This window comes from Pseudomicrostroma glucosiphilum, assembly GCF_003144135.1.
Source record: "Pseudomicrostroma glucosiphilum strain MCA 4718 unplaced genomic scaffold BCV69scaffold_1, whole genome shotgun sequence".
Classification (NCBI taxonomy): Eukaryota; Fungi; Basidiomycota; class Exobasidiomycetes; order Microstromatales; family Microstromataceae; genus Microstroma; species Microstroma glucosiphilum.
The window spans coordinates 201,928-222,242 of NW_020289913.1; the positions used below are offsets into that span (position 1 = coordinate 201,928).

The following is a 20,315-nucleotide window of genomic DNA, read 5'->3' on the forward strand; positions in this document are numbered from 1 at the left end:
ACCAGCGCCAACTGGGCCAACCTCTCACGGACGGACCTTCTCATTGCTGCTCACGACTGCGATCAATCCTAGACATCCTCAGCGACGACGACGACGACGACGACGACGACGACGACGAGATGAGGTCTTTTACTCACCTCACAGCCATCATGGCAACGGCCACCCTCTCTGTCCTCGCCGCATCCTCCCCCGCCCTGACCTTCACCTCTGGCAAGTTCTCCATCACCACCCTCGATGGCTCCTCAAGACTCAGCGATACCTTTACCCCTTCATCTCCCATCTCCTCTCTGGGTCCCGACGACCTCGTCAGACTCGAATCGGATGAAATCTTGAGGCTAAATCTGGTGGTGCCCACTAGTAGCGGGGCCGCGCATGGAGATGGGGAGAGCAGCAGCAGCAGTAGCAGCAGCGAGAGCTCTTCCGAAGAGGAGTCCGTCGATGGCGAACCCGTCGTCAAGAAGTCCTCCAAGTCATCAACGAGCAGTGTCAGCAGCAGTGTTGGCATTCCAGAGCAGATCATTGTACAGCTCGTCAATGTCGCCCAGCCATCCAAGATCGCCGGCTTCCACACTACCGTGAACAGAGAGGACGGCAAGGTCTCTTGGAGCCAACGAGTGGACCGTCTGCCTGCCTCGCTCAGCGCTGAGAACCCTACATACAAGGTTCGTCTCCTCCTGGGCTCAACACGCGCAGCGCAACCTCTCTCGCTCGATCTGGGACAGATCGACATTCCCTCTCTGGGCAAGGTCAGCGCAGGAAAGCTTTCCCCAAGGGAGCAGGCGGCCCAGGACCTCGGCTTCTTCCCTTGGGAGGAGAGGAGGCATACTTTTAGAAAGGAAGTTACAGAAGATATGCCAGGCAGGACACGCTCCCTCGTCGTAGCAGCCATCATCGTCATCGTGCCCTGGATTGTCCTCTCTGGTCTCCTTTCCACCATCCTCCCCTCGCTCGAGTACGGAGGCAAAGGGTCATCACCAACAAAGATCTCCACCTCGCTCCTGTTCCTCGCACTCTTCTTCCTCGAGACGCTTGCATACAGGTACTACAGGGGAGACTTTGTCCTCTTTACCATGCTGCCATACTTTCTCGTCGGAGCGGCAGTGGCTACCGCTGCTATTCTTGCGGGAGCGGTCAAGGGCGTGGGGCTCAGGACGGGCGTTTAAGTGGTGGAGGGCGCAAAGGAAGAAACGGAGAGAGCGTGGGTGTAGTAGGGAAGTCAGTGGATGGTTAGGACGGTGGTATTTGGAATCAGACTAGAGACACGTGTAGACGCTTCAGCAAAAGGGCGACGACCCATGATCAACTTGCGTTGTATATATTCCAACAAGTTGGTGTGCTTTTGCCATCTTTCGACTGCTCCGAAGTGCGAGCTGACGAGTGTGGTGCAGGAATATCTACTGTTGCTCTCGAGACGGCGGGTCGGCTGGAATCGGGAGGCAGAAGCCGGGGAAGGCTCATTCGTCACATTTCCTCACAGCAACCGCGCCAGCGGGACGAACTCTCGTCGTGTCTACCCCTTGACTCAGCAGTATTCTGCCCCTGCCCTTCTTCCCTTCCCTCCCTCTTCTCTCACCTCCCTCGTCACCCTCATTCGCTCCACTACCTTCCAAGTCATCACTACTCTTTCTTGCTCGACAAGACACGCGCACTACGTTACTATAGTGAGTAAATTGCCCTCTTTCCTTCGTATGCTCCTCGAACAGCTGGCTTCATTTGCTGTGTATGCGCAGCCACCTGCTGAGCACACGAAGAGGTGCTGAGTCGACGCACCCATCGGCGCCGTCAGTGCTCATGGCATGCTAAACACTCGTCCCCATTGCTTCGGTATCAGTCGATAAGGTGCTTGTCTTCTCTGTTGGCATTTGCACTCGCCCCCGCACTCGCACTCGAGACTGACATTGCTCCCTGCCTCTCTCAGTACCTGCAGACGATAATACACTACAAGACCTGCCTAATGCAAGACATCAAGACTTGTCGACACTAATCTCGCGCTACTAAGCATACACTATCCACGCCGCTCCACACCTCCCTCGATGACCATCTTCGAAGGTACCAAAAGTGGCACCACTACTCGACCTTACCCAGTGTGACTAGCATCACCTTATCGTCACCTAATACTTTCACCTCAAGTCGCTGCTTCAATGCAGAGAAACGCAAGGCTTCTGCGAAAGCAGTCCGTAATGCTTCTTCAGCACTCACCAGCGCTACCTCGTCCTCCACCGGTTTGCATCGTGCCTGGCTCTAGCCGATCTCAAGCGCGCTGTCACCCGCCGCGGATTTCCCACCAACACGATGGAAAATAAGTGGGTCAGTGACGAGACGGTCGACCAACTCCGAGCAGCCATCTGGAGCCGGCCGTTCCTTGCTGTCGAGCTTCCGCGACAGCTCTCCATGCACGCCTATGTTCTTGCAATGACGACGTTCGGCTTCAGACAGTGAAGCTGGATCGACCTGGGTGGGAGACACTCGTGAAGCAAGGGACATCCCTTCGCTGGGGGAACATCAAATTCTCTCTAGCAGGATACGAAGCGGGCGAGCCGGTGATGACTGTCGAAGGGCGGTTGCTGGGAGGCGAGCGCAGCACTTGAGCAGGAGACAAGCACGTGCTCGCATTTCAAGCGGCAACCGGGGAAGCCTCGGCCTCGCTGTCCTTTGCCCTCGCCCTGGTCTCTCTGGCGATGGTGAGCAAGGTGATGCCGGACAACTTTCGGTGAGCACTGCAAAAATCTCCCTACGGTGAGAGCCTCCTCGGTCCCCGCAATAGACCCTTTGCCTTCTGGGCCAAGGACGATTGCAAGGCGGCCCCCATCTTTGTGTCAGAGAAGACTTCGCTGTCCGCTGCCAATTGCAAGCACCCCTCTGACACTGCTGCACCTGGCCTGGGGGACCAATACTTGCCTCTCAATACTGTCCATATCGGCAAGACTCTGGTCACTCTCTCGGCAGCAATAGGCTTGGATGGCACGGTCGGAGCAGCAGTTCTCCGGCGCACCTGGTCACTCAACACTCAGACGAGAGGAAACCTCCCCGCCCACGGAGTCGCAGCCAACATGGAGCACGCCCGTGCCAGTCAGGCCCTCCATCAAGAGATCTACGTGCTTACGCAGCGACCAGAGGACACTACAGGCTTTGCTCGGCCCGAGCTCGCGTCAAGCTCTGCACTGGCGCAGATGAGCATTACCAGGGCTGGTGCCGTTGAGCAGCTGCCAAGGGGACTGCCAGAGGAGAACGTAGACGAGCTCTCTCATGCTCTCAACGCCTACCTATTGGCGCTCTCTGGAGAATCCGATGCTCTGACGGTCGAGGACGCGGCAGATGGGCAAGATGAAAGTGAGGCGGTGGACGAGGGAGTCGAGGATGGTGGCGATGTGCCTGTGCCTGGGGATCTAGAGGAAGGTCTGCTTCTTTTCGAGGCCCACGGCGACAGCGACAGCGAGCACGGCGACGAGGACGGCGGCAGCGGCAACGGCAACGGCAACGACGCTCGCCCTCAGCAAGACCGAGATGTCCCAGGACGAAGCTTGCTTGACGAAGCAGCTGACCACCTGGTGGCCCTCTTCCCTAGAACGACGGGTCTTCCTGCGCGCAAACTAGTCCAGACACTAAGATGTGCACAGCGCATCTTGGACAAGAGTCACGCCACGGGCGACATCACCCACCCCTGGGACACGATCTGCGAGGGCAAGCTGAGCCAGTTGCTCCGCTGGTTGGAGAATTATCCCAGCGTCTGCGATTCTTGCTGCGGCAAGCGTCACACAACCTCGGCCAACAACGGTCAATGGGCGCTGGCGGCCAGCAAGTGCCTCGTAGAGAAGCATGGATTGTCCCAATGCTTCCTCTGTCCTGCCAGGATCCCTGTTGCCAACGCGATCAGCCACGTGCATCTGTGCCTCGAACGCCGTTGCCGAACGATTGGCCCCGCCTCTCTCGCCTTCGAGGACTTCTGCTGTGTCAGGCACCGAGACCTGACCAATTTCTACCTGTGCCAGTTCGTCACGCGCCTGACTGAGAGGCTACGCTTCAAGATCCAGATGCCAAGCGACATCTGATGACCACTCATGTGAAGACGCAGGGCGGGAAGGACAACTCGATGACGGGAGAGGTGGCTGCCTTCGCTGCGCGGGACCTGCTTTTGATGCACATGGCAGGCCACGTCTTCGACCAAGAAGACAGCGGCAGCTGTGCAGTGACGGTAGCGGAGATCAACGGTCATATTGTCTGTGCTGTCCACTCTTGCACATGGCGTAGAAGCAAGAGCCCCGCTACGACGGCAGCCATAGACTACATTTGCCACCTCGTCAACGACCATGACCTACCCCTCTTGCGAGACAGCGAAAAGGAGACGATCCAGACGGTGCGAGACGAAGCGCTCAGAGACCAAATCCAGCTCGGAGGCCTGACGCAATGACTACCGTATTCGCTACGCCGACGCACAAGTCGCGTCAGAATTTGGCTCGAGAGCGCCATCGCGGAGCTCGAGGTGCCGAGGAAGTAGACGAAGAAGCAGAGTGAAAGGGCTGAAGGACGGAGAGGTCAGGAAGGAAGGAGGCGAAAGAGACCGTGCGTCTATAAGATGCACTTGTGTTGTGCCCGAACAGGAAGATGTCCGACGCTGCGAAAGTTCTCGGATTCGGTGCAGGAGCAACGCCGGCGACATTCGCATATCCCGCCACTAGGTCCAGGACGCCATCTCTGCGCATGTAACTCAGACAGACACCCTTGACAAAAATTCCTAATGTTGTTGACTCACCTCCTCGCCTCTCATTTCGACTCTGTTCTTAAGCTGCCTTGCGTGAATCCGCCGCTTGCGACATGTGAGGGGTCTCGCATCGTCTGAGCATACCGCCTTCTCAGCTGCAGTAGCTGGTATGGCCAGCATCTTGTGTAGTGACTTGAGAACTCGAGTCATCAAGTCATTCTTCTGGAGGTCAAAGGCAAGCACAATGCTTTCAGTCACCTTTCCGGACGGATATCAGTGTAACGGATCATACGACTGCCTGCCACGCCTGGAAACGAGGCTGGAAACGCGACTGACAGTCCGAAGCGCGTCCGAACTGTCGAGTCTGGGGTTTATATACGTCTCGCTGAACGCGAACATTATGTCAATTCTGTCCTAGTTCGTCTAGTGGCTAAGATATCCGCCTCTCATCGGAGTTTGAAATAAACGTCGATTATCGCGGGCGACCGGGGTTCGATTCCCCGACTGGGAACTTCTTTTTGTTTTTGCTCGAGTTTGCTCAGCCTCGTCTAGTCCCTCCCTACCCACTCATTGCTTTTGCTGTTCGTGGCAAGGAGCGATCAAAGCAGTTGCACAAACACTCTGACCAGCATCTCGTTTCAGAAGATTCCTGGCCATCAGAATATTGCGTGCCTGTGCCATCGCTTGGGTGATGTTCCTTGTCACGGCAATTGAGTCAGGGTCGAAATGCAGGTACCAACCGGCCCTGGCTATCGTGTTGATGAAGTCCGGGAGGATGAAAGCCGTTGCTTGGGTCCGATCGTGGCTCTTATTACTTCCACCACTCCATTGGCGCGTTTGCACATACTTGACACCTCTTCGCCCTTGCAAGCGCTGCATCCATTGTGACTCAAAGCCACGCAATGTCACTCCTGCCAACGGACGGCGGACTGGGAGGTGAGCGACTCGCAAGGGGGCGAAGTCGAAGTCGAACAAGGCAGCTGGTGCTCAGAGTGAGTGGTCCAATTGACAACCCCTGGCCTGCTGCAATTGTGCTGACCCCTTGCTTGCATGGCCGTGTGGATATCGACAGACCTTTGCCGCGCTCGCCATCTTCGCGACACTCGCAGCACTTGTAGACTGGCTGTATTGGCCTTCCCCACACAAGGTATGTGTGATACTAATGTGCTTGCCCCCGCACGCCCACGCTGACACTCGCTTTCCGCTTCTGGCAGCTCAAACACCCGCTACACTGGTACTCGCAGAGTCTTCCGCTTCCAGCACTGCCCCATCCGTGGCCATGTCCAGCCACCTTCATAGGAGAGCGCTTCGAAGAGTCCCTCTTGCTCACTTTCAAGACGGGCTCCAGCGTCATCTATCAGCGTGCTCCTCTTCCCCTGCAGCACCTGGCAGCCAGTCGGCATAGACCATCACTCACCGAACAGGAGCAGTGGCACGAGTACATACCGAACCAGCTCTTCTACTCGGATGCGGAAGAGTGGATTGGAGATACACACTTTGTGGATGCGCTGGCAAACGTCAGCAAAGCAGTCCAGAGCTTTGATGGCTTTGAAGAGCATGCGAAGATTCAGCGACTACTGGTGAGTAGGGGCACATGCACAGTGGGCGGTACAGCAGGACAACTTCTGAACAATCCTATCTGCTCAGAGGAATGGCCAAGACCCAACTTCCCCTTCCCCCTCAGGAACGCCGTCGCCTGGCTGGAGGCTCGACAAGTTCAAGTTCTTGCCCATGCACGCCGATGCTGCTCGAAGATTCCCGGACGTCAAGTACACGATCTCTATCGAGGATGATACGTTTTTGTTCTGGAACCAAGTCGTCAAGTGGCTGAAATTGAAGGAGCGCAAGGGAAAAGGGCCAGAGGAGGTCAAACTATGGGGGGCACCGACGATACTCCTGGTGAGTAGGAAATGCTTCACTCACAAGCATATCTAGCTATCGCTCACTATCGCTTTGCTCAACCCTCGTAGAACGGCTCTTTGCCCTTTACCCATGGAGGGAGCGGCTACATCATGTCTCGCGGACTCGTTCAACAGACCTTCGGGCGTGCACCCTGGACATACGAGCACAACGAAACATTCGCCCACTACATGCGCTACTCCTGCTGTGGAGACGCCGAGCTCTCCCGAAGCTTCCAGCTGACCCTGCCCGGCTTCGAACCCACGTTTAGTGAGTCTGACAAGCTCTTTACGGGCGAGCCACCATCACGCTTTGCCTTTGTGCCGAGCGAATGGTGTGAGCCGATTCTCACTCTACACAGAGTGACTGGCTTCGAGTATGTCAGACTGCTCGAGTTCAAGCGCAAAGTGGAGCCGTTGATACCCAAAGACGACTGGCTGAGGAGAATTGATATATGGGATGGCATGATGCCCACCTTCCTTCGAGGAAAGGTCTCGACCGCTAGTGCTGCATCACTCTCACCTCTGGGGCCAGCCCGCCCACTTGTAGCGCACGGGGTCGTTGCCGAGGGCTGGCAGGCTATCCCAGAGGGCTCTGGCGACCACAAAGCTGGCGCTACCAGTACAGGCGTGTGCCAGAGGCTATGCCAGGACGATTCTTCCTGCCTGATCTGGACATTCTTCAGTACGACAGCACGTTGTGAGTAGTAGCAGCCAGAAGCTCTTGCAAGGCTTTCCTCACGTAGAACCACCTTCTCGACCTGTCTCCAGGCTTGCACTCCTCCACACTCTACATTGGCGCCGCCTCTTCGACTGCTGTGTCTGGCTATCAAGCACATCGCATCAACGAGGTCCGCGCCAAACAACCATGTGCGGGCAGACTAGGAGACCTCGGGGCTGTCATGGCTGCCCCAAGGAAATCTTGATTTGGCTTGGCGAAGGCTAGACGCCAGCTGGGACCGTACCGTTTCGTCCGCGCTGTGCTTGGCTGGTGCAGCAGCGCTCACTAACCTATTCCGACGTGTCTGTCTTGCGATGCTGCTCCTATCTCACTGCTCTGTCTGGTCAAATGTCCCGGTATAGTCAGATTGGTGAATGTATTTACTTTGAAGCGAGCGGCTGCGTGCCGTCCGTTGCCTCCTCTGTCCCCGTCCACAAGATCTCTCTGCCCCACCTACGTAGCCTCATGCCAATGCCCTCCATTGTATCCGGAGCAGGCCGCACGTCCAGGTAAAAGCTCATCTGCGGTTGGCCCGAAGCGCCCACATAGAAGGGATTGGCCGACTCCGATTTGGAAGAGGCGGCCTTGCCGGCATAGAAGTCGATGATGTAGCGCATCCGATGTCCACACCGGTCTATCAGCCAGTCGTGCCGATCAAAGGGCGCTTGGTAGCTATAGCAGGGGCAGCGGAGGGTGAAGCAGATCAGCACAAGTGGATAATATTCAGAGACCGTCACTGCCGCTTTTCGCTGCCACTCACCCTATCAGGATCCGCCACCAGGCCTTCCACGTCCTCTCCGTCGGCTTGCCTTTGAAGCTCACCAGCTTCGGACCGCCACACTTCTTCCAACTCTCCATGCCCTCCTCTGTTCCTCTTTCCCACGCCAGAATCTCCTTCCACGCCTTTTCGTTGACCGCATTATGGATAGGGACCACCACGCCCATGTCCGACGCCTGGTGAGTAGAGCGACCTTTCCGCTGTAGGGCTGCGTGAAACTGGGCCTGAGAGGGGTACACCCAGTTCGGGTTCGATGAGGGGTCCTGACTTGTCGAGGAGGACGAAGCCGCATCGGACCCAGAGCCCTGGCTGGCCGACGTTTGGGCAAAGTGACGCGGTATTGTCGAGATCTCACGCTCCTCAGAGAGTCGGCGAGCGTACGAGGAGGAGGGCACAGGGTGAGCAGGTGGTGGGCGAGAGGAGGAAGGGCCGCCCTGTTGTGGCTGCTGCTGCTGCTGCTGCTGCTCTAGCCATCTTTGGCGAGTGGTATGATCTACTGGGCAGGCAGAAGCGGGCTCGGTTTCCTCCTGCTTCGGAGCTGACGATGAGAAGGGCCACATGCCGATGGCAATAGGTAGCGAGTGAGGTGCTATGCCAAAGGCAAAGGAACAAGGGATACGGAAAGGGCTCAAGAATTGTCATCGATCAAAAAAGCTGGACAGACGTTGTCATCGCCTTTCTGAAGACAAGACAATATATACGCTAATGAACGATTTTTAAGGCTTATTGCGACTTTCTGGCCTCGTAACTCAATGGTTAGAGTGTCACCCTTCTACTACTGATGTTCCAGGTGAAAGCTTCGAGTTCGAGTCTCGACTGGGCCCTCGCGATTTTTTGTTTTTGCCAGACTGCGAAGCACGCCAGAGAGCGACGTCTGCTACTTAAGACTCATCATGGGTGAGCAGTGAACCCTTTTCCCTCGCACAGCACAAAAAGTGTATGAGGCCAGTGAAGAAGTATGCTATTGTTGCAAAGGAGCTGAACGATCCTCACCACCCATTCATGGTCTGCCCTCCATTCACACCATTAGCTTGTCCGTCATAATACCCATTTTGTTGAGCCCCATCTTGAGGCGCCGGTGCATCGTCCAGCATGAAGCCCAACTCTTGGATAATCTGGGCTGTCCGAGTCTCGAGAATGCGAAGACCCTGGCATGGATAGGAAGGCATAGTTCAGACTCACACTCGCAGTAGACTCGACGGCCGACCCTTTAATCCACCACAGTATCCCCATCGCCCTGTCTACCTGCTACTCACCGACAAGATCACCTCTGTAGCAGTCATCACACCCGTTGTCTCCACTTCGATGTAGTATCGTGTCGGCTTGGCTGTAAAGTCGAATGGCTCGTCTTCCCTCACCTCGGGCTCCTCCACCGCATTCTTTGACAAAGGCCATTCTCTCTTTGGGTCACCTTCGTGCCATAGAGCCGTGTGTCGCAGGCGATTACGGGGATCGTACTCGAAGCCAATGGTCGAGACGGGCGACCACTTGGCATGCTCTTTTGCAAACCCCTGGGGTTTCACGAATGTCAAAGGAACGGTGAGCATTGGCAGCAACTTTGAGCTCAGTGTCTACCTCTCCGTCTCACCTTGCGAGCAATGCATCGAACCTTCAGTTCTTGTCCCTTCTTCATCTTCACGATCATGATACCATCTGCTGATGAGTCTAAGAAGGGTATCGAAGGAGCTTGCGAGTGAGTAGATTTGTGAGCCTGCCGTGCCTCCCTACCCTTGTACTCACCATAGCCGACCACTCTGCCAAAGTCCTCCCGTTTAGCTTCCCTCGGTCTCGGTCCCATCGATGCCATCTCTGGATCGCCTCCCCATGGCTCTCCTAGCCCTGCACTCCTGATCAGACTCTTACTCGTGACCTCCATGCTACCACCTGTTGTACACCTGGCGTGCAACGAGAGCTCGATACTGCATCGGTCGCATCCATCCTCGCACGAACATTCGCGATGGTCGACGAGGACATTATCGCAATTTGTCGAGATCAGCGGGATCATACCCAGCCTATGAGAGAGGAACTCGTCTGGTAGCGCTGTTGTGTTTTGCTGAATCTCAACCATATCAATGGCTACGTCGCGTAGGGCAGGAGGTAAAGCATGTCAGCAACATATACCACCACAACTACCGTCTTCGGTAAGACCTTGAAGCTCACCGACAGTGGGTATGTCTGCTATCATCACTCTCCTCAGCGAATTAGCGAAACTGAGAGGGCGTGCAGGATATGGAGAAGGTCTTCCGATCAGCCTCTTCCTTCACGACCGGCATCACTGCCCACGCCTTCGTCCTCACCTGAGATCCACCGAGTCTAACACCAAGTCTGCTTCATTCTGTGTGATGCTCCTCACTGTCACCTTTGGTTGCTGAGGCGCTGTGAAGGACGACGAGGCTCCATACCCGTTCATATTCGCGAGGGCAAGGATGCGTTATGAGGAGGCGTCTGCAATGATGTCCACTTTGCGCAATCGACCGAGGCAGAGAAAGGGAATCTCGCTGGGATGGTGCTGTAGCTGTTGAGTATTGCGATGGAACGGGCCGTTTGCAAAGAGGATACCAGATAACGTAGTCGAGTAACGTCTGGAGGTGGTGGTGGTTGGTTGTCGGGCGACTGTCGGAAGGGAAGAAGATGGTTGGATCCTCTGGTCGCCTCCGTTCCGCCTTTGGCCCTGGGCGCAGTGTGGTCCGGGAGCTGCCACTCGCCAGTGCGGGAGGAGGGCTTGCCGCACAACAGGTCACCTCCTCACCGCTCCCTCGTCACCGCAACTGCTTCCTGCCCCCGTGTTCCCTACTCACCATGAGCTCAAAGCCTGCCGCATCTGGACGACCGCCAAAGAAGGCCAAGTCTGCCCCAAAGCCGCAACACTGGGCTGTGCGGTCGTATCTCATCGTCTTCAACCTCGTCTCCTTCTTTGGCTGGTGTCTCATCCTCTCCTCTCTCATCAAGCACATCGTAATCGGACCCCAGACGCCCTCCTACCCCATCACCGTTGCAAGCAGGATACTCGGAAAGTTCAGACCCATCCGCATCTTCTTCACCTCGACCTATCCCAATGTTCCCGCGCCGGTGTCTGTGGTGTTGCAGAGGGCCAGCCAGGTGATGATGCACCTCGGGGGGCTCGTGGCCTTTGTCCAGTCCCTCGCTATTCTCGAGGTCGTCCATGCTGCTCTGGGATGGGTGCGGTCTCCTGTGCCTACCACTGCTATCCAGGTAGCTTCGAGGCTCTTCTTGGTCTGGGCCGTCACCGAACGCTACTCAGCGGCTAGCGGTAGCGCGTGGTACGCCAGTATGCTCTTCGCCTGGAGCGTGACGGAATCAATCAGGTATCCCTTCTACGCAAATGCTCTCATGGGTTCGGAAAGCAATGGTCTTCTATGGTGCAGGTGGGTAGCCGAGGTGATATCATGCTGTTCCGTAAATGCTCATTTACTGACGACCTCTTCCTTCCTTCCCTGCAGATACACCTTCTTCTACATTCTCTACCCCCTTGGCGCTGGATCCGAAGCAATGCTCATCTTCAGCACCTTGCCCAAGTACTTCCCCTGGCAAGGAGCTTGGACCCCACGCGAGTACCTCTACGGATTCCTCTTTGTCATCTGGTGGCCAGGTGAGTCGCAAACAGAGCAAGCCTGCCACGTCGCAGGTCCGCCCAAAGATGGGGAGCCTTGACTGACCATTGTCGCCCTTCCTCGCTTCCCCACAGGCCTTTACTTTATGTACACTCACATGATCAAGCAGCGCAGGAGGGCGCTCGGCAAGGGCTTCTGGGGCGACAAGCTTGCGCAGGAAAAGTCGGAGCAGAGGAGACAGGCCATTCAGGAGGCCGCCAAGAAGATCAGGTAGCCTTCGAAGAGGCGATCTCAAAGGGAGGGAAGGGAGAGGAAAGGGGAAGCTGGATAAAGCTTTGATGGGAAAGATAGGGCATGATGCCGCAACGACAGTTGCAGGCAGGACAAAAGGAAGGGGGAAATCCGGTGGAAATCACAAGAAATCATCGTTCACGGTATCCGGGCACATGCCTCTTTGCAGGGCAACAGGAGATTTCTTTGCGGAAACAGCGATCTCGACGAACAGATGCTCACTTCAACTATGCCTATTCAGTGCTGCAGTCAGTAGGGATGCATCATGAGCTTCATCTTATTTGCAAGAAATGACCACATCTGCTTTGCAATGTCACCTTCTCCTCTTTCTCCTTGAATTTCTATCGAATTGACATTTCTCTCTTCCCTATGGATGTGTTTGAGCGATTGTTGGAACGGTTACCCCGCTTCACGCGGCTTCCTGGAGAGCCTTCGTCGCGTCCCAAGCCTTGTACAGCTTCATACGCCTCTCCTCTAGATCCTTGGCTACCACGCTCAGCTGCGTCGCCTTCAGAGCCTCTTGCATCGTCGCATCCGAGGGGACTTCAGCAGAGGAGAACTCTATCAGATAGGAGAAGGTGGAGCAAGATGTCACTGTCAGCTGTCGATGTCCCCTTGACTGCAGCCATCGCGGCCTCTTTGTCAAGAGTCTGTACTCACCCGTCACAATCGACCACGAGCCGATCTCCTTGGCACCGCCATTGTCTTTGGGTGCGACCTTTCCATTGACCACCACATCGGCCAGCCAAAGGAGCCTCACCCGCGTCACTGCTTCCACCTTCTGTAGAGCCGGAAGGACTGTGTCCTTGAACCACTTGAGGATCTCCGCCTCGGGCTTGTCAGCATTGAATCCCAAATGAGAAATCGAGAGACTCTCCTTCTCCACTTCGACCTTTGTACGAGGTCTGATGTCGCCCTTTGGCTGCTCGGAAGCACTGTCCGCCTTGAGGATCAAGATTCTCCTATCCAGGACTCCCAAGCGGACAACGAGCGCTGCTTCGCGGGGACTGCGATTGGAGCGCAGACCGGAGTAGGCTGGGTTCGGGTACATGGTGTTGTCCGAAATGGTGTAAACCGCTGACCAGCCCGCCTTGAAAACGGGAGAATCACTCGAGGCGTGAGACGACTGGTATACTTCGTACCTTCCGGCAGAGCGGAACTCTTGGAAGTCGAGAGTCCTCAGAGGGACGTGCTCGTTGTCGTACCAGTCCTGGAACTCTTCCAGAGTAGAATCCTTGCCTGGGTCCGAGTAGACGAGGAGAATGCCGGCGTCTTCCTCCCTGTAAATTTCCGGAGGTCCTTGAACTCCAGCTAGATCTGAGAGCCATGTCTCACTGCTGCCGTCGGCCCGAGCCTTCTCGATGAGTCTCTTCAGACGAGCAAGGACCGCTGCGCGATCGGAGTCACTTGGTCGCTTCCAGCTACTGCTGCCCGTCGTCACAGCGCCTGCGCCCGGAGCATCGAAGTCTTGCACCTCGACGCCCGCTGAGCTAGAGGTGGCCGGATCATTTCCACTTGCGCCCAGCTCGCCCCGTCCTAGCGAGGTGATGACAAGGGAGGAGCAGGCTTCCAGTGTCACGGCTGACGAGGCATTGACGAAGATGGTCGTTCGCTTCGAGCCGTAGATCCGGAACTGATGAGAGAGTTGGAAGGAATTGTCAGCCAAATATCACAACGCCGCATACGTCTGCTGTCGCCTCACCTGTCCACAGCCCTGAATCGACACCACAGATCCCTCAAGGCCACTCAGCAAGATGCTGCCCTTGATCTCAGGTAGCAGAAGGGCACAGCCCTTCAGATTCGTTGCATGGAGAGCCAACACAGCCTTCGGAGCCTCTCTGAAGTCGATGATGCACTGGGACAGATGCGAAAGGGACAAAGAGAGGCCATCTGCGTTTTCGCTTGTAGATGCAGCTCGCGAGAGGTCCTGGAAGGTGAGAAGACGCTGCGATTGCAGAGTCACCTGAACATCGGCAGATGGCACCTCTGGTACACTTTGAGAAGAAGAAGAAGTCATATGGGAAGCGGTGCTGGGCGGTAGGCTGCTGCGAGGGGGTTTTGGCGTGGCAGACTTGGGTGGTCTGCGGAAGGAGAAGGTAGCCGAGGAGCTCGATGTGGAGCGCTTCTCGTTCAGCGAGTCCTGAAGGACCTTGAGTTTCTACAGAGTATTACAACAACGAAGAAGATCTCAGTCACTCAGATGGGGATACACCAGGATTCTTCTGCCTCTAGCAGCCCTTACCTTTTCGTACTGCTCCTTGTCTCGATTGGTGAGGAGTCCTTCCAAGTCCTTCTCCTTCAAGGTGGACCTAGCGTCTACGATTCCGGCGAGGGCAGCGTCAAAGTCTTTTGTGTTTCGGGCAGATGATATGTCCTCTTCTAAAGACGTAAGTGAGGAAGTAAAGGAGGAATAGAACGAAGTCGACTTTGCTGCGTTTGTGGCCATGGTATCCAGGAAGAGGTGCGGCAGCGGGCGACCTGGGTGGGGCGAAGGTGGTGCGTGGGGCCGAGCTGCCGCTTCCTCGACTTCCGGACGTGCCTCATTTCGGAGTGGCACAGCAGCCCCGCCTGCGTCCAGCCGTTCCGGCACGCGCCTCGTTGCCCTTTCCGTTGCAGCTTCCGTGCACCAGAATCAGGCTACCGAGTGCTTCTCCGACCACCACCCAGCATCGTCTCTACCACATCCTGTCCTCGCTAGTCGTCAGAGTTTTCGGCTCGCCCGAGGGACGCTGCCCGTCATGTCTCTCGCGAGGACGCTGACCTTCTTCGTGGTGGACATCTCGCCCTCCATGGGACGCACACGGACCGTCGTCGAGGAGTTCTTCGACAGCAAAGGAGAGGTGGAGCAGAGGGAGAGGACGGTGACCAATCTGGAGTGGTGTCTGGAGTTTGTCAGCCGCAAGACGCAGGCACTGGTGAGTAAAATACGAGTTGACTCGACGAGCGGCTGGCAATGGTGCACACAAGAAGGACAGACCTCAGAGGCACAATGACCTCTTCGAGGCCAGTTGACATTCGGCGGGTGAGTAGATGCTGACTGGCTGCAATCCTACCCTGGACATTGTCCTCCAGATCTTCTCCGGCCTCAAGACTGCAACGATGGGTCTGATGACTTTCGGGTCGACGCGTGAGTCCAAGAGAGAGACAAAGTGCTTGTAGATACTTGTCTGAGCGACCCTGCCTGCTTGTGCTGCCTACACTGCACAGGGACGAACAATGCCATTGTTGATGCGGACAACGCCGACGATGCCGCCAATGAAGGCTATGCCGGTATCGATGAGATAGCCCAGCTTGGACAGCCGACTGTGGCTACTTTGGAGCTTCTGAGGCTGTTACGAGCTTGTGGAGAAGACGAGGGAGGACACGATGCAGATCGTGAGTGAATCATTTCAGATGCGAAGGATGGGACACCTGAGCTCATCGCTGATGTTCTTTCCCCCACAGCTCTCGATGCGCTCATCTGTGCCCTCACTTCGTTGTCCGACAAGAACAGGGGAGGTCAGAGTGCTTCCGCGAAGAGCTACAAGAAGACAATATACCTGATCACGGACGCACGGCATCGCATGAACAAGGACTCAGTAGATGCTATTGCGACGAAGATCAGGGACGAGCGTGTCAGCCTGAGAGTCATTGGAGTTGACTTCGATGACGAAGAATTTGGCTTCAAGGAGCCGAAGAAGGACACAGTCAAGGCAGAGAATGAAGCGTGGTGGCATAGCTGGTTGACAGACTTGCCAGAGTCTCGCATTGCTACAGCCGCACATGCTATTGAGCAAGCGACATTGCCCAACGTCCAGATGCAGGGCTCTGCTCCGTACTCAAGCGCCCTAACATTCGGCGATCCGGACAACCGTTATTCGACCGGAGGAGTTATGCATATCCCGATCAAGATGTACAAGCTGACAACACGAGTCTTGCCAATGGCAAGGAAGACGATGAGCAAATTGGCAGAGCAAGCGGTCATTGCTCGGCAAGGCAACGGTGCGTCTCCAGGTCACCGACAGACCGACGTGGTCCCCAGCTCGACCCCTATGCTGTCATCAACGGACGTGTCTGATGGTTTGACCAATACGTATCTGGTGGACACACGGCGTCTCTACTTCCTTGCTGAAGAAGCTAAAGAGCACGGTACAGAACATGCAGAGGCGCTGCCAGAGGGCGCTGAGAATTCTTTCAGCAAGGCGTACAAATTGGGAGCGAGCGTGATTCCTATCACGTCAGATCTAGACATCCAGTGGGAGAGTAAATCTGGGCTGGAGATCATTCATTGGGTGAAAGAATCGACCTTTCGGCGGCAGTACCTCTTGGCCGACATCTGGAATATCTTTGCCGATGCCATCAACTCGCAAGCACAGGTGCAGCTCAGCAGCCTTTCTATGGCGATGAAAGCGCAAGGCAAGTATGCCCTTGTCCGCTTTGTACGGAGGGCCAATGCAGAGCCAAAGCTCGGAGTCCTTCATCCAGTGACGCGATCTGATGAGGATACCGCTGCCGACTACTTCCACTTTTCTGAGATCCCTTTCTCCGACGATCTCAAGCGCTACACCTTTCCATCTCTCGATCGTGTGATTACCGCCGATGGAAAAGTCTTGAAAGATCATCGGACTCTGCCGACGGACAAGATGGTCTCGGCCATGGAAGGTCTGATCGACAGCATGGACTTGATGCACGCCTTCAAGGACGAAGAAGGGCAAGGGCAAGCCTGGTTCTCCACAGAAGACTCCTTCAATCCAGCCATCCATCGTATGAAGGAGGCGGTAGCGTATCGTGTGATGCATCCAGATAGCAAAGACCTACCCCGCCCTCACTGGGAAGTAGACAAGTTCCTCGATCGCCCCGGAGAGATTCGAGAAGCCAGTGAGCCCTGGGCGGACAAGTGCAAGAAGGCCTTCATGATCCGCTACTACCCGGACAAGTCGCTTGCGAAAGTCAAGCAGAAGCGCGAACGAGATGCGGCGGCCCATGCCAAGCGCACAGACGCTCGCTACGAGCTCGACCTTGGTCAAGCGGGTGCAGATAGTGGGGACGAGGCGGAAGGGCAAAACGATGCAGGTGCCGAGAAGGGCCCCGCAACTTCTGATGAACAGAAGCGCTTCAAGAATTCACAAGGACAGTCGCAGCCTGTCAAGGGCAAGCTCATCGACGAAGACGAGGGCGATGAATCAGAAGAGGAGGATATGCTTGCTCCGCGAAGGAAGACCAGAGACGTGAAGGAAGAGCCGGATCTCACTCAAAAGACTCCAGAGAAAAAGGGACAGCCTTCAGGTGGGGCCGACGGCGGAGAGACAAATGGCAAGGACGGTGAGCAGGAGGACGAAGAAGATGGAGAGGCGCCCGAATCTAGCATCAAGATCCTCGAGTCGGATCCTGTGGGCTCCTTCCTCTTCCACCTCGAGGATCCCAAGATGGATCAAGGCGCAGTGCTTCGCGCACTCCAGAAGAGCGTCCTCTCCCTCATCTCCTCTTCTTCCGTCAAGAAAGACGCTGCCCGCAAGGCGCACGAGGCTCTTCGAGCAGGCAAGAAAGCAGCGGCAGAGTACGACGAGGCAGAGGAGTGGAACGCCTTTGTCAGGGGATTCAAGTCGGCCGCCACCAGCAGCACTAGCTCAGGCGTGGCTCTGCCTGAGGAGGGCGCATTGGCCTATCTTCCCGAATTGCGGGCAAGCGAGGAGATGAGAGCCTTTTGGCAGAACTACTGTGTAGGGGACACATCGATCGGACTGATTACCAAGGAAGAGGATGAAGGGCTACGCAGTCGCGTCGAGCAGCAAGAGGCTCAAGAGGTGAGTATCAGTCCCACGAGAGCTCATTGGTGAAGGTTTGCCTGACCGCTCTGAGAGACGCACGCTGATCAATCATCTCTGCTTCCATTCTTGTCCATCAACAGTTTGTGAGCTCGTGAGCCGGGCCGGATATCTCTCCCGTTCGGGGTAGACTCTTGTAATCGCCCAGCCCGTGACGCACTCCCCATGTACTGTACCAATACGAACACTGTCACTTTCACCACATCTGTGTAGCCTCACCTGGCGTTTCTGCTACATGTCTCTGCGCTCTCGAACCGAGTGCCCCGATGTCACTTCACCCGATCATGATTCAACTGCAGGCAATTTCCCAGGCATGATACTTGGATGTTGATCAATGTAAACAAAAGGGCTGACTCTCGTACAGCAAAGGGAGTAATAAGGATTAAGAGTGGTGGTAGAGTGAGCGATGTGCACAGACCATTGCATGAAGGGGGGGAAAAGAGTGATAATCTCTAGGGTGGCAGCTCCTGATTGGTATCGATGAAGACCTTTCTGCGAGATCCTCCCTGCGTCCCGTCAAGCCAAGCGAGTACACTGCCCCTCCCTGCCATCAACACCTGATCCAATCTATGTCCGAGGGAGAAAGGGGGATGAAGACCAATCTACTTGGTCTCCTCACGGAGCCAGGTAATCAGGTCGTTGCGGTCCTTCTCCTTCTTGAGACCAGCGAAGGCCTGTGAGACGAGGCAACGGTAGGGACGTGGATAGGTTAGCCGGCTGCTTCGACAAAGGTACAGATCTATTGCTCCCCAATGCTTGTCACTCACCATCTTTGTGCCGGGAATGTACTTCTTGGGGTTCTCGAGGTACTCGAAGAGTGTGTCGGTCTCCCTGGAGAGATGGATACACAGTGAGTTCGATTGGTCAGCAAGCGTGAATCGAAGAGATGTGACTTGCCACCTGATCCCATCTGGCAGAAAAGGCAACACGGGCGGAATGCCCTGCGTGTAGGAAATATGAAGCGCTCCTCGAGCTGCGTGACAGCTACTCACCAAGTGACACCCTTGTTGACGTTGGCGGCTGTGTAAGAGAAGCCCTCGACCTGACCGGACTTTCGGCCGAAGAGACCGTGCAAGTTAGGACCGACTGTAAAAGAGATGGTGGGGATGGGTGGCGAGAGCCATGTGAGCACACTGTGTACCCAGCAAAGGGAGCCGATGCTGCGATCATCGTCGATCTGTTACTCTGCCGCCGGTTCACTCACCCTTGTTGGGTCCACCGGACTCGACGGTGTGGCATTGAGCGCACCTGGTCTTGAAGAGCTTGGCTCCGGACTTTGTGTCACCGTCTGAGAAACCCATTGTGATGTATGTGTATGTGCGGGTAGAGTGAAGGGAAGAGAGGGGAGGGTGCGGCTTACGAGTGGCGATGGAAGGTGAAGAGGGTGTTGGTGTTTGCGAAGGACTGTAAAAAAGCCGACTTTCACCTCTGGCCCTGGCGGAGGGACGGCGTGTGGCTGCCGAGCTTCCTGGCAGCCTCGCAGTTTGTAATCCCCCGCCTGCGTCCGCCCAGCCACCACACCCACCCACGGGAGAAACCGTCTCCCCCCTCGGCGCACTCCCGATTCCGACTCGGCTCCTTCCGTAGATTCAGGGCAGATCACCGCGCGCACCGCCGGCCTGCCTCCTCAGTCCGCCCTTGGCACGCCTACTTTATTTTTATTTTACTTTTCTTTCTACAGCGGTCCACCCAGCCAGGCCAGACGTCCAAAGTCATTGTCACCAGCAATGGAGACAGGCAGACCCTGATTGCCTCTCCCCCTCTCTCCTCAGGAGGGTCAGCATAGCCCCGCAAGCCTCGCCTGTGGGGAAAGCCCCGTGAGCCCGGCCTTGAGGTGAGTGAGGAGTACTTTTGGGTCGGAGGAGGAAATCACGTGGGCGTTGAATGATGTCACCAGGATCTGGCTTGCAGCTGCGATTCCAGCCCCACGAAGACCCTCCTCGTTCGCACGTCGTCACGCATCATGGCCAGCCAAAGACGCACACCCAGCAACCTATAGCCAGCATATACCCAATCCGACTCACAGCCCTCTTCCTTTCCTCTCCATCTACCACTACACCTCTGGCCAAAAACATTAGTTCCTCACAGAAGTCTAGCAGTGAAACGTGAGTACCCGTCTCGTACCAGCTCCACACGCAGTGGAAAGGAAAACAAAAGCAGCCTCCACTGGGCTGTTCCTAGGACGTTCGCACCGACCACGGTCCCCCGTCGCCGCCAAGGATTATTATGTCAAAAACAATCGCATAGTTCAACTTGAAGGTCTACTCGGCCAATGTGAACACTAATCATCTTTAGCAAACGTCTTTCGCTCCTATATGAGGCACAAAGCGCGGGACAGGAACATCAGGGCCTGCCAGGGTGGCAGAAGAAGAGAAGCGGTCGCAGCAGGGGCAATGTGCAGACTCTTTTCATCTCGAGCGAAAAGGCACTTGGACTGACACCGCAGCACCTCTTCTTTCTTGCCTGTGAACTCTTCAGTCTAACGTAGTGCGTCGACAAAATGTCAGCTGGACCCCCGCCTCCTCCTACCCCTCCACCTCGTGGGCCTCCCG

The 20,315-nt window shown here is 56.0% G+C and overlaps 9 protein-coding genes and 2 non-coding genes across 11 annotated transcripts; 7 read left to right on the top strand and 4 right to left on the bottom strand.

Moving 5' to 3' along the window:
• Window positions 1–119: 119 nt before the first annotated feature.
• BCV69DRAFT_279474 (hypothetical protein) lies at window positions 120–1,648 on the top strand. Its single transcript, XM_025491267.1, has one exon. It carries the CDS (start codon window positions 150–152, stop codon window positions 1,161–1,163), a length of 1,014 nt encoding a protein of 337 aa, XP_025350701.1. The 5' UTR covers window positions 120–149; the 3' UTR covers window positions 1,164–1,648.
• Window positions 1,649–2,678: 1,030 nt separating this feature from the next.
• Window positions 2,679–4,049, top strand: BCV69DRAFT_275060 (hypothetical protein; the record flags this gene model as incomplete). Its single annotated transcript, XM_025491060.1, has 2 exons — window positions 2,679–2,710; window positions 2,765–4,049. 2 exons carry the CDS (start codon window positions 2,679–2,681, stop codon window positions 4,047–4,049), a joined length of 1,317 nt encoding a protein of 438 aa, XP_025350702.1.
• A 1,062-nt stretch (window positions 4,050–5,111) lies between these two features.
• Window positions 5,112–5,210, top strand: BCV69DRAFT_t2. The gene has a single exon. It is a non-coding gene; the product is annotated as a tRNA-Glu (tRNA).
• Window positions 5,211–6,466: 1,256 nt separating this feature from the next.
• BCV69DRAFT_239784 (hypothetical protein) lies at window positions 6,467–7,032 on the top strand (the record flags this gene model as incomplete). Its single annotated transcript, XM_025489985.1, has 2 exons — window positions 6,467–6,565; window positions 6,670–7,032. Coding segments are annotated over 2 exons (462 nt in total), but the record flags the coding sequence as incomplete, so codon positions are not given.
• A 666-nt stretch (window positions 7,033–7,698) lies between these two features.
• Window positions 7,699–8,711, bottom strand: BCV69DRAFT_264676 (cytochrome c and c1 heme-lyase; the record flags this gene model as incomplete). Its single annotated transcript, XM_025490759.1, has 2 exons — window positions 8,079–8,711; window positions 7,699–7,990 (listed from the first exon to the last, which is right to left on the bottom strand). Exons 1-2 carry the CDS (start codon window positions 8,654–8,656, stop codon window positions 7,699–7,701), a joined length of 870 nt encoding a protein of 289 aa, XP_025350704.1. The 5' UTR covers window positions 8,657–8,711.
• Window positions 8,712–8,834: 123 nt separating this feature from the next.
• Window positions 8,835–8,920, top strand: BCV69DRAFT_t3. Its single transcript has one exon. It is a non-coding gene; the product is annotated as a tRNA-Arg (tRNA).
• Window positions 8,921–9,113: 193 nt separating this feature from the next.
• On the bottom strand, window positions 9,114–10,684 carry BCV69DRAFT_279480 (insert subdomain of RNA polymerase alpha subunit). Its single transcript, XM_025491268.1, has 5 exons — window positions 10,394–10,684; window positions 10,257–10,306; window positions 9,837–10,172; window positions 9,685–9,761; window positions 9,114–9,607 (listed from the first exon to the last, which is right to left on the bottom strand). Exons 1-5 carry the CDS (start codon window positions 10,504–10,506, stop codon window positions 9,338–9,340), a joined length of 846 nt encoding a protein of 281 aa, XP_025350705.1. The 5' UTR covers window positions 10,507–10,684; the 3' UTR covers window positions 9,114–9,337.
• A 152-nt stretch (window positions 10,685–10,836) lies between these two features.
• BCV69DRAFT_279481 (PTPLA-domain-containing protein) lies at window positions 10,837–12,332 on the top strand. Its single transcript, XM_025491269.1, has 3 exons — window positions 10,837–11,482; window positions 11,558–11,706; window positions 11,803–12,332. The coding sequence occupies exons 1-3, from the start codon at window positions 10,896–10,898 to the stop codon at window positions 11,940–11,942; spliced, it is 876 nt and encodes a 291-aa protein (XP_025350706.1). The 5' UTR covers window positions 10,837–10,895; the 3' UTR covers window positions 11,943–12,332.
• On the bottom strand, window positions 11,983–14,240 carry BCV69DRAFT_279482 (hypothetical protein). Its single transcript, XM_025491270.1, has 3 exons — window positions 13,662–14,240; window positions 12,620–13,592; window positions 11,983–12,520 (listed from the first exon to the last, which is right to left on the bottom strand). Exons 1-3 carry the CDS (start codon window positions 13,974–13,976, stop codon window positions 12,369–12,371), a joined length of 1,440 nt encoding a protein of 479 aa, XP_025350707.1. The 5' UTR covers window positions 13,977–14,240; the 3' UTR covers window positions 11,983–12,368.
• A 457-nt stretch (window positions 14,241–14,697) lies between these two features.
• BCV69DRAFT_309439 (SPOC domain-like protein) lies at window positions 14,698–17,861 on the top strand (the record flags this gene model as incomplete). The annotated part of the gene is made up of 5 exons (XM_025494711.1): window positions 14,698–14,874; window positions 15,032–15,086; window positions 15,167–15,334; window positions 15,404–17,742; window positions 17,847–17,861. 5 exons carry the CDS (start codon window positions 14,698–14,700, stop codon window positions 17,859–17,861), a joined length of 2,754 nt encoding a protein of 917 aa, XP_025350708.1.
• A 184-nt stretch (window positions 17,862–18,045) lies between these two features.
• On the bottom strand, window positions 18,046–19,117 carry BCV69DRAFT_279485 (putative cytochrome C). Its single transcript, XM_025491271.1, has 4 exons — window positions 18,968–19,117; window positions 18,756–18,849; window positions 18,531–18,594; window positions 18,046–18,437 (listed from the first exon to the last, which is right to left on the bottom strand). The coding sequence occupies exons 1-4, from the start codon at window positions 19,062–19,064 to the stop codon at window positions 18,366–18,368; spliced, it is 327 nt and encodes a 108-aa protein (XP_025350709.1). The 5' UTR covers window positions 19,065–19,117; the 3' UTR covers window positions 18,046–18,365.
• Window positions 19,118–20,315: the final 1,198 nt, after the last annotated feature.

Coding starts and splice junctions, on each gene's coding strand:
- BCV69DRAFT_279481 (XM_025491269.1), top strand. CDS start 10,896: ATGAGCTCAAAGCCTGCCGCATCTGGACGACCGCCAAAGAAGGCCAAG. Junction 11,483..11,557: donor AATGGTCTTCTATGGTGCAG/GTGGGTAGCCGA, acceptor CCTTCCCTGCAG/ATACACCTTCTTCTACATTC. Junction 11,707..11,802: donor CTTTGTCATCTGGTGGCCAG/GTGAGTCGCAAA, acceptor GCTTCCCCACAG/GCCTTTACTTTATGTACACT.
- BCV69DRAFT_279480 (XM_025491268.1), bottom strand. CDS start 10,506: ATGAACGGGTATGGAGCCTCGTCGTCCTTCACAGCGCCTCAGCAACCA. Junction 10,307..10,393: donor TTAGACTCGGTGGATCTCAG/GTGAGGACGAAG, acceptor ACGCCCTCTCAG/TTTCGCTAATTCGCTGAGGA. Junction 10,173..10,256: donor AGCAGACATACCCACTGTCG/GTGAGCTTCAAG, acceptor TACGCGACGTAG/CCATTGATATGGTTGAGATT.
- BCV69DRAFT_279482 (XM_025491270.1), bottom strand. CDS start 13,976: ATGACTTCTTCTTCTTCTCAAAGTGTACCAGAGGTGCCATCTGCCGAT. Junction 13,593..13,661: donor CGATTCAGGGCTGTGGACAG/GTGAGGCGACAG, acceptor CTCTCTCATCAG/TTCCGGATCTACGGCTCGAA. Junction 12,521..12,619: donor CTCGTGGTCGATTGTGACGG/GTGAGTACAGAC, acceptor CCTATCTGATAG/AGTTCTCCTCTGCTGAAGTC.
- BCV69DRAFT_279485 (XM_025491271.1), bottom strand. CDS start 19,064: ATGGGTTTCTCAGACGGTGACACAAAGTCCGGAGCCAAGCTCTTCAAG. Junction 18,850..18,967: donor GTCCGGTGGACCCAACAAGG/GTGAGTGAACCG, acceptor TCTCTTTTACAG/TCGGTCCTAACTTGCACGGT. Junction 18,595..18,755: donor GTCAACAAGGGTGTCACTTG/GTGAGTAGCTGT, acceptor CCATCTCTCCAG/GGAGACCGACACACTCTTCG.
- BCV69DRAFT_279474 (XM_025491267.1), top strand. CDS start 150: ATGGCAACGGCCACCCTCTCTGTCCTCGCCGCATCCTCCCCCGCCCTG.